At 40.2% G+C, this 16,003-nt stretch overlaps 2 protein-coding genes and 1 long non-coding RNA gene across 3 annotated transcripts; 1 reads left to right on the top strand and 2 right to left on the bottom strand.

Moving 5' to 3' along the window:
- Positions 1–2,151: 2,151 nt before the first annotated feature.
- On the bottom strand, positions 2,152–2,886 carry LOC113506081. Its single transcript, XR_003401686.1, has 3 exons — positions 2,734–2,886; positions 2,416–2,606; positions 2,152–2,307 (listed from the first exon to the last, which is right to left on the bottom strand). It is a non-coding gene; the product is annotated as an uncharacterized LOC113506081 (long non-coding RNA).
- Positions 2,887–8,355: 5,469 nt separating this feature from the next.
- On the bottom strand, positions 8,356–11,878 carry LOC113506054 (the record flags this gene model as incomplete). Its single annotated transcript, XM_026888913.1, has 3 exons — positions 8,356–8,686; positions 9,825–10,807; positions 11,087–11,878. Coding segments are annotated over 3 exons (2,106 nt in total), but the record flags the coding sequence as incomplete, so codon positions are not given.
- Positions 11,879–13,888: 2,010 nt separating this feature from the next.
- Positions 13,889–15,337, top strand: LOC113506051 (the record flags this gene model as incomplete). Its single annotated transcript, XM_026888911.1, has 1 exon — positions 13,889–15,337. A coding segment is annotated over exon 1 (1,203 nt), but the record flags the coding sequence as incomplete, so codon positions are not given.
- Positions 15,338–16,003: the final 666 nt, after the last annotated feature.

Raw genomic sequence — 16,003 nt, 5'->3', positions numbered from 1 at the left:
ATAAATTGCCCAAAAGTTGGAAAGAACTACCTGTTATTAAACTTAAACAAACAATGAAATCGTTTTTAGCACAAAAAGCTTATTATAGTATTTCAGAATTTTTAAACGACTCGGTGATATAATAAATAACAAAAATTAATACAATTACTGTGATGGAATGTTTATTAAAATGATACATATCTCAATTGTAATATCTATATCTATACATATAATAAATCTGTAGAAAAGTATTTTTTGTACATTGAAGAAATTGAAAAAAAAAATAGCCAGCGTGTGAAAAGATAAGTAACAGAACCCATTTCCATCATTTTTGAAATTTTTGTCTGTTTGTCTGTTTATCTGTTTGTTTGTGCGCGCATCACGTAAAATCTACGAATTCAATGCAGACAATGTTTATATACAAAAATTATACGCAACTTGAGGTATAACTTAGTTTTTATTTCATCGAAATCGGTTCACTCTATCAAAAGATATGATTAATTTAGTGAGTTCAAGAAGTAAAATATTACGTTACGCAATTCAGTATAGTACTTGCAACGACATCTTAAGACTAAAAATAGAACTAATGTTGATAGTTGAAATCCAAATCCGATAGATGGCGTTGTGCAAATGACGTCATTTTCTGAATCGCGGTGTTAAGAGATTCCGCGCGAGAATCACGTCGACCGTGTTTACTTGAAAAATTGGGTTTCGTTTGGTGTCTTAAAAGTTCTGGAGTGTGTCGTAAAAGGTCTTAGGTTGCTTGGAAGATAATCGTTGTTCTAAATTGGTCGAAATATAAGTGTTGGCTGTTTGGTTTCGTTTGGTCATTGGTTTGAAGTAGGAAAGTAGTATTTTATTTACTTCGTAGTTTGTATCTAATAGTGCCAATCGTTTTACAGTAACTTAGCCAATTCGTTGAGTCACGACCACGAACAGACGATTCGTAGTCATACTTAAGGCGCGTACGCACGTACGAACACGAACATAGCGAACACAAACACCAGACCCGAACATTTGGTTCGTACGTATGGACGGCATATTCGAACACGAACGCAAACATAGTTCGAGTCGAGTTCGCGAACAACAGTCGTGAACTCTATCTTAGTAGCCATGACGGCGCCGTTGGAAGTGGTCGATTGTGAAGTAGCGGAGAATTTTTTGATGTTCGCAGTGATTCACGAAATGTTGTTTCCTAAAGCGGATCCTAGATGGATCCGCACTGCGATAACGGGCCCGCACCCCACCCAGATCTAGGTATACGAACAGTTTTGTTGCGTAACATTTATTAAAGCTCTTCGAACACCGTCCATACAGAACACACTACAAGGATCGCCGCGAACATGTTTGACGAACAGAGTGTTCGATGTTCGATAGTGGTACGCACGTGCGAACCAAGTTGTTGCGTATCATGTAACTCAACAAATTTGTTCGTACGTGCATACGCGGCTTTAGACTGTTCGACGCACCGTTCTTTTACGTTTGTAGGCTATTCGGTCATAAGTGTTGTTGGTTTTTTTATTGCTTAAATTTTCCTTGAAAATGCCTCAAAGAAAAAAACTAACCTTTCGCTGCATAGCCGAAATGCGAAAAGGATGAGACTTAGTAGGTCTCAGGAATCGGAAGAAGATCGTGAAGCACGGTTATCTGCTAACCGAGAGCACATCGCTCTTTCACGTGAATCTGAAACGTTCACCGAAAGGGAGTCACGTTTAAGTTCACAAAGAACACGGACCGCAACTTGGTGGTCTCAAGAGAGCATCGAGACGCAAACGACGTTGTTTTGTTCTCAACAACCACGCGAACGAAGTCGCGGGCACAGCTAGTTTATAATATATAATGATAGACAAGAAAATTAAGTAATTTGATAAGTGTTCAATATAAGAAATATGTATAATTAAAAGTGATATTTAATGTATAAATATAAAATTTCAAATAGTTAATTGATTATTAATAGAATTTGTACCTATATCTAATATTTGCACGTCATGCAAAATGACAGACATGTCGTGAGCCACCATTATTTAAGATCTTGCATGCATGTATTATTTTAATTCTGTATGTGTACACATGTTTGAGCAAATAAATTTTCTTATTCTTATTCTTAACTGTACGACATAATTATTGTAATTAATTAATTGTTAGACCATAGGTGCTGAGTGAGGTAGGTATATTAAAATTTAATATCTCACCATTTGCACATTCAGTGAGTAGAAATGCTTTCTGCAATAAAATAAATGCTCAATGTCTCTTTTTGGAGTGAATATATGAAAATGAGACCCATCTATGCATCCTATTACTCCAGGGATGCCAAATTTTGTATAAAATCTGTAAATAAAGGATTTTTTGTAATTAAATCTATCATTTAATTTCGCTGTTCAATACAGTCCACTCAATTTGTTCAAACTTAGGTATTATAATTTGATTACTACTTACTTGTTTTTTATAATATTACGCTGCTCTAGCGTCGCAGGAAATTTTATAAAATAATTTAATATTGAGGGGGTTACGAGGGCGTCAGTAACCTGTCTCACATATTTACTGACTGTGGTTTGCCCTAAACCTTTAGCCATTCCTACTATTCTTTGGTAGGAGCCTGTAGCATAAAATGATAAAGCACACAGTACCTAGAAATACAAATAATAAATGAATATGTATTTAAAAAATAACATATCCATTTAATATGTAGAGCACCCATAAAAATGTACCTATTGGTTAAAATTTTGGGTAACTTCAAGTATTTACTACACTTACTTTATGTTCCAGGCTGATCCTTTTACTTGGTCTTAGACTAGATTTGACCCTTAATTCGCGACATAAATGCAAAAATGCTTCCTTACTAAGACGAAATCTATTTCTAAATTCTGTATCGCTTAGATATTGCACGTTAATATTGGCTATATTTTTTCTGGGGAGAGCTCTCCTCGAGATTTCTCTGAAATTATAATAGTACATTAATAAACCAACTTATTTTCTATTTATCTACATAAAGTATTGTAGTAGATGACTCGCCTAGTTTCTCTTCGTACATTTCCACTTTCAACAATCAATCGCGCCGCAAGATAATGGTACAACGTGCTACGTCGATGGGTGCTTCTTGTTAATCTAAGCATTTTTTCAGCAAAATTCGGTCACACAATCACTTAATTACTATTTAAAGCTTCCAAGAAACTCTGACGAAAGTTTTGTCACTGTCAAATTTAAAGTGAATAAAACTTTCGTAAAACTCGCAAGCCAGCCTTCGACAATCACGATACGATACGTCAATTTATACCTTCGTGCTTCCTATCTCCATACAAACGACTCAAGGTTACGATAGTTACGTTACGAATACGATACGAAACTTACTTGACTAATGTTCGTGCTCACAAATTTAGTTCATATTACGCACACTAGAGGCGCTGTTATATTTCCATACAAAACGCTCACGTTAACGATACGAATACTTTTTCGCAAGTTGTTCGTGTTAGGGGTACAGTTGTTTTCGAAAGTCCCATCATAGCTGCTAATTCTTTCAGTACTATCTCTTGGACAAATTGAATGTTTTCATCAGTAATGGCCTCGGACGGACGTCCTGGGCGAGCTTCATCTTCAATTAATTGTCTTCCTAAACGAAACTGTTTCGCCCATTCTTTTATGGTGGAATATGAAGGGGAGGATTGTCCGTATACAGCATCCAAACGTTGTTTGATTTCGGCCGGCGTCTTCCCCTCTTTAGTTAAAAATTTAATCACGGCTCGATACTCAATCTTATCCATTTCGATTTTTTTGTCGACTTTCTAATTTTGAAAGGTTAACTTTGTATATAAATGAAATATAATAATACTTTTAATGGTGGGTATGTCGATAAAAGTCAAGATATTCAATGTCAAGTTTGATATCTTTGATTAATCCAATGCGGGTAGGCCGGAAACGTTTTGACCTTACTACTTTACCTTACTTAGGTACAACCCTTTTTCCAGTCAGGCTCTAGACAATCTATGTACCAAATTTCATTGCAATCGGTTCAGTAGTTTTGGCGTGAAAGCGAAACAGACAGACAGATATACTTTCGCATTTATAATATTAGTATGGATAATATTATACATATGTATACAGGGTGGAAGGGACATCGTGTCGGTTATGGGGACCTGGAGTTCTAGACATGATTCCAGACCCCCCTGCGTTGGAATTTTTCATCGGTCTTTTCATGAAAATTGCATTTTTTTTTTCGCGTTTTTTTAATTTTATGCGTCATAAAATCCTTTTCCCTACGTATTTCAATAATATTTTCATAACGAAAGTAATTATTAAGCCGTTTTCACGAAAAAAGGCAATGTAAATGAAACACTAAAAACTGCTCCCGATCAGCTGATTCGTAAAGGTACTCGTCGGTCATCGCTCTCTCGCAAATCTAACCGAAAGTAACGTCGAATACATGAGCGTCAACCGTAAGAGATAGCGCAACTATTGCGCGCGCACTCGCACTCATTATCTGTAATCCTGCCTACTAGTTCTTCAAAAAAAGCCGCGCGCTTTGTAGGCACCGCTAGCCGCCTTTGTCGACACCGCCAGCGCGCCGACAAACACCTACAGCGGTATTGGCGAGTGACGTACCTGTGACACTGGATAAAATTGTACATCGATGAATTTGTTACACGGGTTCCATGTTATAAAAAAAGAAACACCTTCTCAGCGTTTATCAACTTATCAGGAATTTCAATAATACCTTTTATTATTAACAGTTTTTTTTTGTTTAGAATTCTGTATTTCTAAAACATGTTATTATAAACAATAATTTATTTTTTCTAAAATTAACCTCCGTTTTGTTACTAATATCCATTATCTACTCATGAAATCCCTATTTAAAAATCTTTATAATTTATTTTCCTACCAACCACTGAATAGTTATTCCAGTCACATAAAACAATTATTTTCATACACAAAAGTACCTTCTACGATTAATCAATTTGAAAAGTTTAAGCTAAGTACTTTATTATTAAGAATGATTTTACGATATTCCCATCGACCTCATGCAATTTATCGATAAAGGATCATAGGTACCTAGGTCCAACACTAGTCAAAGGTAAAACCGAAAGTTCGGCTTTTTCAAAATAGTACCTATTTTTACTCAGTTCGTTCCTTACGCTAATCGAATGTGCATGTGCAATTGGGTAATTCGCGGACTAATTATCGTGTAGGCAGACAATTTTATTGTGTTAAGTGATATAAGTGAGTGTGTTGTGTGTGTGTTTTTTTAATTACAATCCTAGTAACTTGATAGATCCTTTTACCACCCGGGAGAATGGCAACATGCTAATGTTTTATGGCGAAGCACGTGGCAATGCGAGTCTCGCGTTGAACATTTACTGGACGCGGTACTTTTTACCCCGGGTTCAGCAGCAGATTTTGCGCCGCGCCCAAATTTGTTTGCACGTAGATGGCGGACATTTAGAACCTTATCTAGTTAGAAGTGAGCGAGATTAAGGTAAGGTTAGGTTTGATTTAATAATACACAAGACACAGTTTGAAGTCAGAATAGTGTAAATTGTATGGTGCATTTTTTTGTGATTGTTTTTCGTTAGGTCACAACATTTTTTATAAAATGCGCGCGAGTTTCGATCGTGTCGCCGAGTGTCGCCCTCCTACCACATGACAGTTCGTGTAAGTACGTACGCAGAGCGTAAGATCGCGCGGTAACCAATTCATTGCGTGCTCAAAAATGACTAAATCTATAAATATTAATCTCCGACAGTAGGGACTTCTTTAATATTAATTAACACGTTATTTTAAAGTCATTATGCGACTTTGTTGGTACGGCGTTCCTTCCACCCTGTATATGTATGTCGGAGAGAGGTGTGGGCGTTACTGATCTTCCACGGTGAAATCGAACAAAATACGAGCTTCGATACACTCTTTGATTTAATGTGAACAATTTCTAATAATTTACAATCACAAATAATCACAACACGGCTCAGATGGAAACCGATTACTTCCGGAACGTGGTGAAGTCGGTCGTATGTCGGACACTCCCGCTCGGCTTGACATCCGTTCTAAAAGTGCCGCTTGTTTCAAACGTCACTCGTTGCTTGTCAAAACCGTAGAGTTGCCGACGCACAAATCGAATACACCCAAGTCGATATCGATTATCAACTTGATGTTCTGATTTGCTCTCTGCTATACGGCCATATTGACACGTAACACGTCCCTGTGTGATGAGCCTGAAAAGAACAAATTCCATCTGCAATATCAAAGCATCTCTACTCGGCCTATCCTGACTAAACGAGTCAAAACAAGGCTTCAAACAACTCTCATAGTAATCCAAAGTTTATTCTCAAATAATTAAGCTTACATCATTACTAGGGATAATTACAAACTACTTCTAACTATAAACTGACCACTGAACATTATTCACTCAACCACATGCTTCAAGAAATTAACCAAGACTCTACTTGCTCTATTAAATCACTCATATCGACCTTATCGATCACGGTCGTCTCTATCGCCTAATTCGAGCAATAGGACTCATGCCACTTCACAAAGTGACGATGTCTCAAAAGCGGTCGTCGCTATTGCCTGATTCGAGCAATATGACTCATGCCACTTCACAAAGTGACGATCTCTCAAAAGCGGTCGTCGCTTTTGCCTAATTCGAGCAATATGACTCATGCCACTTCACAAAGTGACGATCTCTCAAAAGCGGTCGTCGCTTTTGCCTAATTCGAGCAATAGGACTCATGCCACTTCACAAAGTGACGATCTCTCAAAAGCGGTCGTCGCTTTTGCCTAATTCGAGCAATAGGACTCATGCCACTTCACAAAGTGACGAGCTCTCAAAAGCGGTCGTCGCTATTGCCCAATTCGAGCAATAGGACTCATGCCACTTCACAAAGTGACGAGCTCTCAAAAGCGGTCGTCGCTTTTGCCTAAATCGAGCAATAGGACTCATGCCACTTCACAAAGTGACGAGCTCTCAAAAGCGGTCGTCGCTATTGCCCAATTCGAGCAATAGGACTCATGCCACTTCACAAAGTGACGATCTCTCAAAAGCGGTCGTCGCTATTGCCTAATTCGAGCAATAGGACTCATGCCACTTTTGCAAGGTGATGATATCTCAGAACCGGTCGCGACTATCGCCTAAATCGAGTGATAGCAGCTCATGCCACTTTCACAAAGTGACGATAACCTTGCCATCCTGCGACACACACGTCCTCGTGTGTTCAATCTGCAACAAAGAACAGCACAGCAGTACTCACCGCTCGGTCATTCTTGACCCAAAGGATTATTCGTTATCTTGATTATAAAAGTTAACTTTATGTTAACAGCTTTCTGTACTATACTAGAGAGCCTTTCCAATGTCAGAGAAACCAAGTACCTCTACATCTTACTGTTGCCACCAGCAACCCATAACTTGAACTAATCGCAAATCTCAAAGTAGGAATCTGAGTCACACAAGGCCCACACGCATTCCACCTGAACGCTGAGTCCACACGACTCCACGGTCTCTTCAAGACCTGATCTCAGCCAGAGCCATCAGTCTCTGCTTAAGCCCCCACCTCCGCCAGAGCTACCACGGCCTCTGCTTCGGTCTAACTTCAGCCAGAGCCACACAGGCCTCTGCTTCAGTCCCCACCTCGGCCAGAGCCACCATGGCCTCTGCATCGGTCTAACCTCCGCCAGAGCACTACGGCCTCTGCTTCGATCCCGACCTAAGATCCATACTATCATAATTCTCAACCTCTTTCTCTACTTGAAACGGTACTTAGTTCTCGAACATACATCTGAGATACAGTTACTTTGAATAAAGTCTTTACTAGAGTTACTAACTAACTCTTTCCCACAATGTTCAACTCACAAGTTTAATACTCAACACGCATAACTGACAATAATGGCATGTGGATCAACACCTATTATCATTCAAATAATAAGAAACTCATTAAAACATAACTGTGCTCAAATTCGATTAACTCTGGAAATGTTCACCACCACTCTTATAACCACTAATAACGTCAATCATAATCATAAACCAAATGACCTGCACTCGGTCCAACACGATGTACCCTCCTTAGGTTACCAACAGTAGACAACCTCTATCCGGTCACCACCACTCGTAACCTCCATCCGGTAACAAAACACCACTAGAGAATCTCAACCTCTCAAGTCTTAATCAAATTAACCTAGTGGTTTCTTAGGTTTACGCGAATATTAGACATTGAAATGAAACTACTTTTACGGATTTTATCGCGGTTTAATTTTAGATTTTAGTTCCCGACGTTTCGAAACCTTTGCAGGTATCATGGTCACGGGCAGACTGAGATGGCGTTCGTCTTGACAGGAGATGTTGCTCGTTCTACCTTCATATTTTAATTAATTATTTGTGGTCCGACCTACGCAGTATGAGCTCACTGTGTCTTGATGTCTTGCAGCGCTGCTCTTGGGTTTGGCCTTGAGTTTATTTATTATTGGATCCCAAGTAGGTGATATCTTCCAGCCATCTTCTCTATTGAAATTAGGGTGTTTTTTAATCTCAATAGCCTCGCGAAACATCCTAGGTAGGAATTTGGATTCTTTAGCGAGGATCTGTGGTTGGTCAAATCTAATATAATGGCTGGAACCTTCAGCATGTTCTGCGACTGCAGACTTCGTTGAGCGGCGGTGTTTCACGTCAGCTATGTGTTCTTTAACGCGGGTCCCTATGCTTCGTTTGGTTTGACCGATGTAAGAAAGAAGAAAGAAAGAAAATATATTTATTTGTGCTAAAAAAGTGACGCATACACACAAAAACAAATAAATTAAAATAGAAAATAAAAGGGGGAAAATATGCGTCCTATTAACACAAAACGGCCGATGCTCAGCATAATGCTAAGACCCTACACAAGTCAGAGCCCCAGCGCTGATTTTCAGCACCAGCCGATGCTGACGTATAACGGCTATAGCCGGCTAACGGTGACATCACTAATTAATAAAAATAAGAAAAAGCTGGAATATAATTATATACACACTAATTATAAAATTAAAATGTTTGTAGTGTAAAAAAAATAAATAAATAAACAGTGGTGACATTCTAAATCCAAAATATTTACTAAATTATCAATTTTTTTTTTATCTGTACCACTTATCTGTCATAACATGAGTTGTCATGCCAAATTTAATTTATGGTCTGGTGATGCAATCAAATGAGTAAGATGGCGGCGCTTGTTATTATAAATTATTGTGTAATGTGGATTAGCGATTATTATACCTTAAAAAAGCTTTGATAGTGTATGTGTTTATGTGGTGCGTTATTGGGTGGATTTGTTTTAAGTGGATATATGTATAAGGTAGTGTGGGATCGATGTAGGACCGAACAAGTGCATATGTTGGTGACTGTAAATAAAGTGGTAAGTTTAAAGTTATAAATTAAATCCTAAGGCATAATACACAATCTGATATTCAATGAATTAAATATATAAACATAAAGCGCTTAAATTCAATTAAAACTACACCCTAACAAATTAAAATATTGGTACTGACAATAACAATAACAATTTCATAATAATATTCAATTAGTGCAAGGAAGTATTACGTACAAGGAAGTATTACATTTAATTTTATATTCAATTTAAAGAAGTAAATAAATAATAGTAAATAGCAGTTGCAGAACGATGTGGCAACAGAGGAAGAGTCATGATACAGACAGCAGCAGTTCCAATGCCCAGCAGAGAGGTTGAGAACAACCAGCGCCACGGGAGATCTCCAAACCATTACCAGTATGCCATGACCCAGAGGTAGATAACAAACAGCATTGTTAAAGATGATGTGTAATTTGCTGTGATAGTAGTATGTTTTTAAGTCGACATTTGAATGATTGTTTTGTTTAAGAGAGGCCGCAGTCACAATCTAGTTTGTATACTCCTGCATCTTGTAGAGGTATGTGACACTTGACGGATGGTAAGGACTGGCTAATCTTCTTGGGCGGCTTGAAGTATGTTTTAATTGAAGCTCGCTTCAGGATGTAACCAATCTTGTCAGTGACTCCTCTGACGTATGGTAGTACAGCAGGCAAACGATCAACAGTGGCTGGCTTCACTCGGTTTCTGTGACGGGGCCGTGGAACTTGGAGCTTGTTGTCTCGCAGTACTTGCTTGACGTGTTGAAGCTCAGCGGCAAGGTGTCTGTCATCACAGAGTCCGTGTGCTCTCTGAAACAAAGATTTTCCCACGGTAGCTAACTGTTTAGGGTGGTGGTGAGATTCACCGTTTAAGTACCTATCTGTATGGGTCTTCTTTCGATACACGGTGTGACTTATGGTCTGATCAGGATTTCTTTTAACTAATATGTCTAAGAAGGCAAGAGATTTATTATCCTCCAACTCCATAGTGAATTGAATTTTGTTATTAATGGAGTTGAGATGTTTTAAAAATGCATTTACTTGACTAGATGGTAAAACTGTGAAAGTATCATCTACGTACCGTTTGTAAAACCTGGGAGTGAAAGGAGCTGTTTTTAAGGCTGTCTCCTCGAAGTCTTCCATGAATATATCGGCGACTACAGGGGATACAGGCGAGCCCATCGCTACACCATCTACTTGTACATAGAATTTATTGTTCCACAGTAGGTAGCCAGATGTGAGGCAGTGCTCGAGAAGTTCTGCATATTCTTGAGGTAGGTTGTTCTCTGCTAGCTTCTTGGAAACAATTTCAATACAATCCTTAACTGGTAGGCATGTAAACAAGGACTGTACGTCGAAACTAACCATTACTTCATTGTCATGAAGATGTAGATGTTTAATCTCATTGACAAAGTGGTATGAATCCTTCACAAACGCTGTAGTGTTGCCTCTGAGTGGTGAGAGTGTTTTCGCGACGTGCTGAGCCAATCTGTAGGTTGGTGTGTCGATTTGGCTTACAATAGGACGTAGCGGGGCGTTTGGTTTGTGTATCTTCGGTAACCCATACAGTTTAGGTGGTTTTGCGCATGTAGGTATTAAGTAGGTAACATCTAAACTTAATGCTTCGGAGTGTTTCTTAACCAAGGCGGTGGTAGTTGTTAACACCTTTTTGGTAGGATCAGTTTTCACTGGTTTATATGTACTTGCGTCCGACAATAGATCTTCTATTTTAGCATTGTAGTCCGATGTATCCATGACGACCGTAGCGTTTCCCTTATCTGCACGGAGTATAGTTACATCTTGTCTGTTTTTGAGGTTCTTTAAAGCGAGATGTTCGGCTTTAGGGAGGTTTGGTTTGGGCACTACACTTCGACGTAAAACAGATGATATATCTTGGCGTATCGCCTCCAAATCTTCCTTCCTCACGTTATTGTTGAACAGGCAAGTCTCAACATTGCAAATAATGTCCTCGTACGGTATTCTACGCGGTGTTACAGCGAAATTTAAACCTTTTTGTAGTACTTGCACGGTCGGTGGATCTAACGTTTGTTTTGACAGATTTATAACTGCGCGTGATTGGTTGACGTTTGGCGGGCGCGTTCCGTTTTCGTTTATTGTTTTGTTTGACGCGTTCGATTTTGAATTTAATTTTTCATATTTATTTATTAAGTTTTGTTTGCTTTCGAGATATTTGGTGTTTTCGCGCTTGTTTAGTTTTTCGAAGCATGTATTAAAATCGAAAGTTGATAAAACTGTTTTCAAATCATTAGTCACGATCTCAACGGTTTTGTTTAAATTTTGTAGGTCGGAACGAGTTTCATGAATTTTTAGGACGAGTAACTTTTTGCTTGCCTGATGGAGGATCTTGGCGCTCCCTCGTATGTCTTTCTTAGGTGATATCTTGAGACACGTTGGGATGAGATTGTGGTCACGGCATCTCTTCAAGAATGCTAAAGATGTTGTATATCTTGCGCGCTTAGTCTTGAGATCTTCCAACCGGCGTATTTTGTTTGCTATGTCCAGTCCGTACTGGGTTACATAGTGGTTTCTTAGGTTTACGCGAATATTAGACATTGAAATGAAACTACTTTTACGGATTTTATCGCGGTTTAATTTAGATTTTAGTTCCCGACGTTTCGAAACCTTTGCAGGTATCATGGTCACGGGCAGACTGAGATGGCGTTCGTCTTGACAGATGTTGCTCGTTCTACCTTCATATTTTAATTAATTATTTGTGGTCCGACCTACGCAGTATGAGCTCACTGTGTCTTGATGTCTTGCAGCGCTGCTCTTGGGTTTGGCCTTGAGTTTATTTATTATTGGATCCCAAGTAGGTGATATCTTCCAGCCATCTTCTCTATTGAAATTAGGGTGTTTTTTAATCTCAATAGCCTCGCGAAACATCCTAGGTAGGAATTTGGATTCTTTAGCGAGGATCTGTGGTTGGTCAAATCTAATATAATGGCTGGAACCTTCAGCATGTTCGGCGACTGCAGACTTCGTTGAGCGGCGGTGTTTCACGTCAGCTATGTGTTCTTTAACGCGGGTCCCTATGCTTCGTTTGGTTTGACCGATGTAAGAGAGGCCGCAGTCACAATCTAGTTTGTATACTCCTGCATCTTGTAGAGGTTAAAGAACACATAGCTGACGTGAAACACCGCCGCTTAACGAAGTCTGCAGTCGCCGAACATGCTGAAGGTTCCAGCCATTATATTAGATTTGACCAACCACAGATCCTCGCTAAAGAATCCAAATTCCTACCTAGGATGTTTCGCGAGGCTATTGAGATTAAAAAACACTCTAATTTCAATAGAGAAGATGGCTGGAAGATATCACCTACTTGGGATCCAATAATAAATAAACTCAAGGCCAAACCCAAGAGCAGCGCTGCAAGACATCAAGACACAGTGAGCTCATACTGCGTAGGTCGGACCACAAATAATTAATTAAAATATGAAGGTAGAACGAGCAACATCTCCTGTCAAGACGAACGCCATCTCAGTCTGCCCGTGACCATGATACCTGCAAAGGTTTCGAAACGTCGGGAACTAAAATCTAAAATTAAACCGCGATAAAATCCGTAAAAGTAGTTTCATTTCAATGTCTAATATTCGCGTAAACCTAAGAAACCACTATGTAACCCAGTACGGACTGGACATAGCAAACAAAATACGCCGGTTGGAAGATCTCAAGACTAAGCGCGCAAGATATACAACATCTTTAGCATTCTTGAAGAGATGCCGTGACCACAATCTCATCCCAACGTGTCTCAAGATATCACCTAAGAAAGACATACGAGGGAGCGCCAAGATCCTCCATCAGGCAAGCAAAAAGTTACTCGTCCTAAAAATTCATGAAACTCGTTCCGACCTACAAAATTTAAACAAAACCGTTGAGATCGTGACTAATGATTTGAAAACAGTTTTATCAACTTTCGATTTTAATACATGCTTCGAAAAACTAAACAAGCGCGAAAACACCAAATATCTCGAAAGCAAACAAAACTTAATAAATAAATATGAAAAATTAAATTCAAAATCGAACGCGTCAAACAAAACAATAAACGAAAACGGAACGCGCCCGCCAAACGTCAACCAATCACGCGCAGTTATAAATCTGTCAAAACAAACGTTAGATCCACCGACCGTGCAAGTACTACAAAAAGGTTTAAATTTCGCTGTAACACCGCGTAGAATACCGTACGAGGACATTATTTGCAATGTTGAGACTTGCCTGTTCAACAATAACGTGAGGAAGGAAGATTTGGAGGCGATACGCCAAGATATATCATCTGTTTTACGTCGAAGTGTAGTGCCCAAACCAAACCTCCCTAAAGCCGAACATCTCGCTTTAAAGAACCTCAAAAACAGACAAGATGTAACTATACTCCGTGCAGATAAGGGAAACGCTACGGTCGTCATGGATACATCGGACTACAATGCTAAAATAGAAGATCTATTGTCGGACGCAAGTACATATAAACCAGTGAAAACTGATCCTACCAAAAAGGTGTTAACAACTACCACCGCCTTGGTTAAGAAACACTCCGAAGCATTAAGTTTAGATGTTACCTACTTAATACCTACATGCGCAAAACCACCTAAACTGTATGGGTTACCGAAGATACACAAACCAAACGCCCCGCTACGTCCTATTGTAAGCCAAATCGACACACCAACCTACAGATTGGCTCAGCACGTCGCGAAAACACTCTCACCACTCAGAGGCAACACTACAGCGTTTGTGAAGGATTCATACCACTTTGTCAATGAGATTAAACATCTACATCTTCATGACAATGAAGTAATGGTTAGTTTCGACGTACAGTCCTTGTTTACATGCCTACCAGTTAAGGATTGTATTGAAATTGTTTCCAAGAAGCTAGCAGAGAACAACCTACCTCAAGAATATGCAGAACTTCTCGAGCACTGCCTCACATCTGGCTACCTACTGTGGAACAATAAATTCTATGTACAAGTAGATGGTGTAGCGATGGGCTCGCCTGTATCCCCTGTAGTCGCCGATATATTCATGGAAGACTTCGAGGAGACAGCCTTAAAAACAGCTCCTTTCACTCCCAGGTTTTACAAACGGTACGTAGATGATACTTTCACAGTTTTACCATCTAGTCAAGTAAATGCATTTTTAAAACATCTCAACTCCATTAATAACAAAATTCAATTCACTATGGAGTTGGAGGATAATAAATCTCTTGCCTTCTTAGACATATTAGTTAAAAGAAATCCTGATCAGACCATAAGTCACACCGTGTATCGAAAGAAGACCCATACAGATAGGTACTTAAACGGTGAATCTCACCACCACCCTAAACAGTTAGCTACCGTGGGAAAATCTTTGTTTCAGAGAGCACACGGACTCTGTGATGACAGACACCTTGCCGCTGAGCTTCAACACGTCAAGCAAGTACTGCGAGACAATAAGCTCCAAGTTCCACGGCCCCGTCACAGAAACCGAGTGAAGCCAGCCACTGTTGATCGTTTGCCTGCTGTACTACCATACGTCAGAGGAGTCACTGACAAGATTGGTTACATCCTGAAGCGAGCTTCAATTAAAACATACTTCAAGCCGCCCAAGAAGATTAGCCAGTCCTTACCATCCGTCAAGTGTCACATACCTCTACAAGATGCAGGAGTATACAAACTAGATTGTGACTGCGGCCTCTCTTACATCGGTCAAACCAAACGAAGCATAGGGACCCGCGTTAAAGAACACATAGCTGACGTGAAACACCGCCGCTCAACGAAGTCTGCAGTCGCCGAACATGCTGAAGGTTCCAGCCATTATATTAGATTTGACCAACCACAGATCCTCGCTAAAGAATCCAAATTCCTACCTAGGATGTTTCGCGAGGCTATTGAGATTAAAAAACACCCTAATTTCAATAGAGAAGATGGCTGGAAGATATCACCTACTTGGGATCCAATAATAAATAAACTCAAGACCAAACCCAAGAGCAGCGCTGCAAGACATCAAGACACAGTGAGCTCATACTGCGTAGGTCGGACCACAAATAATTAATTAAAATATGAAGGTAGAACGAGCAACATCTCCTGTCAAGACGAACGCCATCTCAGTCTGCCCGTGACCATGATACCTGCAAAGGTTTCGAAACGTCGGGAACTAAAATCTAAAATTAAACCGCGATAAAATCCGTAAAAGTAGTTTCATTTCAAATTAACCTAGTTTGAGGTTAACCTTTTTTTTTTTTTTTGGGGGGTAAATCCTTAGGACTTCCTCCGCCAGGGGAGAGGCGGAGGGGTGTGCCAGACTCTTACTGGCTAAAACCCCCCGGTGTGTCTCCTCGCACGTGGGCACGTGGGGCCGCGGGAGTCCAAATTCTTCCGCAGCCCCGCACTAGTGCTGGCCCGGTCAGTCCGGGCCTCCCCTCGTGCACGGGGTAGTGAGGTGTTTGCCTACTCCGTGCACCGCCTCAGAGGCGTGCGCCGACACTCGCGCGCGCCTCCTCCTCGGGTCCATGGAATAGGGGGCGGGGGGCTTCCCCAAGTCCCGCGCCCCTGGACCCATTCATGGGGGCCGGAAGAGGGCGTTGTCCGCCCTTCTTCTACGCCTGGTGCGCTTTCTGCGGCTGTGGAGGGGAGTCGAGATCTCCCTCTCCCGCTCCGCAGCTTCTTTCTGCGACATCACGTCCTCGCA

Source organism: Trichoplusia ni, chromosome 28 (assembly GCF_003590095.1).
Source record: "Trichoplusia ni isolate ovarian cell line Hi5 chromosome 28, tn1, whole genome shotgun sequence".
NCBI classification, from domain to species: Eukaryota; Metazoa; Arthropoda; class Insecta; order Lepidoptera; family Noctuidae; genus Trichoplusia; species Trichoplusia ni.
Note: the sequence above shows the minus strand (reverse complement) of the source record. Positions and strands in the feature narration are given on the sequence as shown.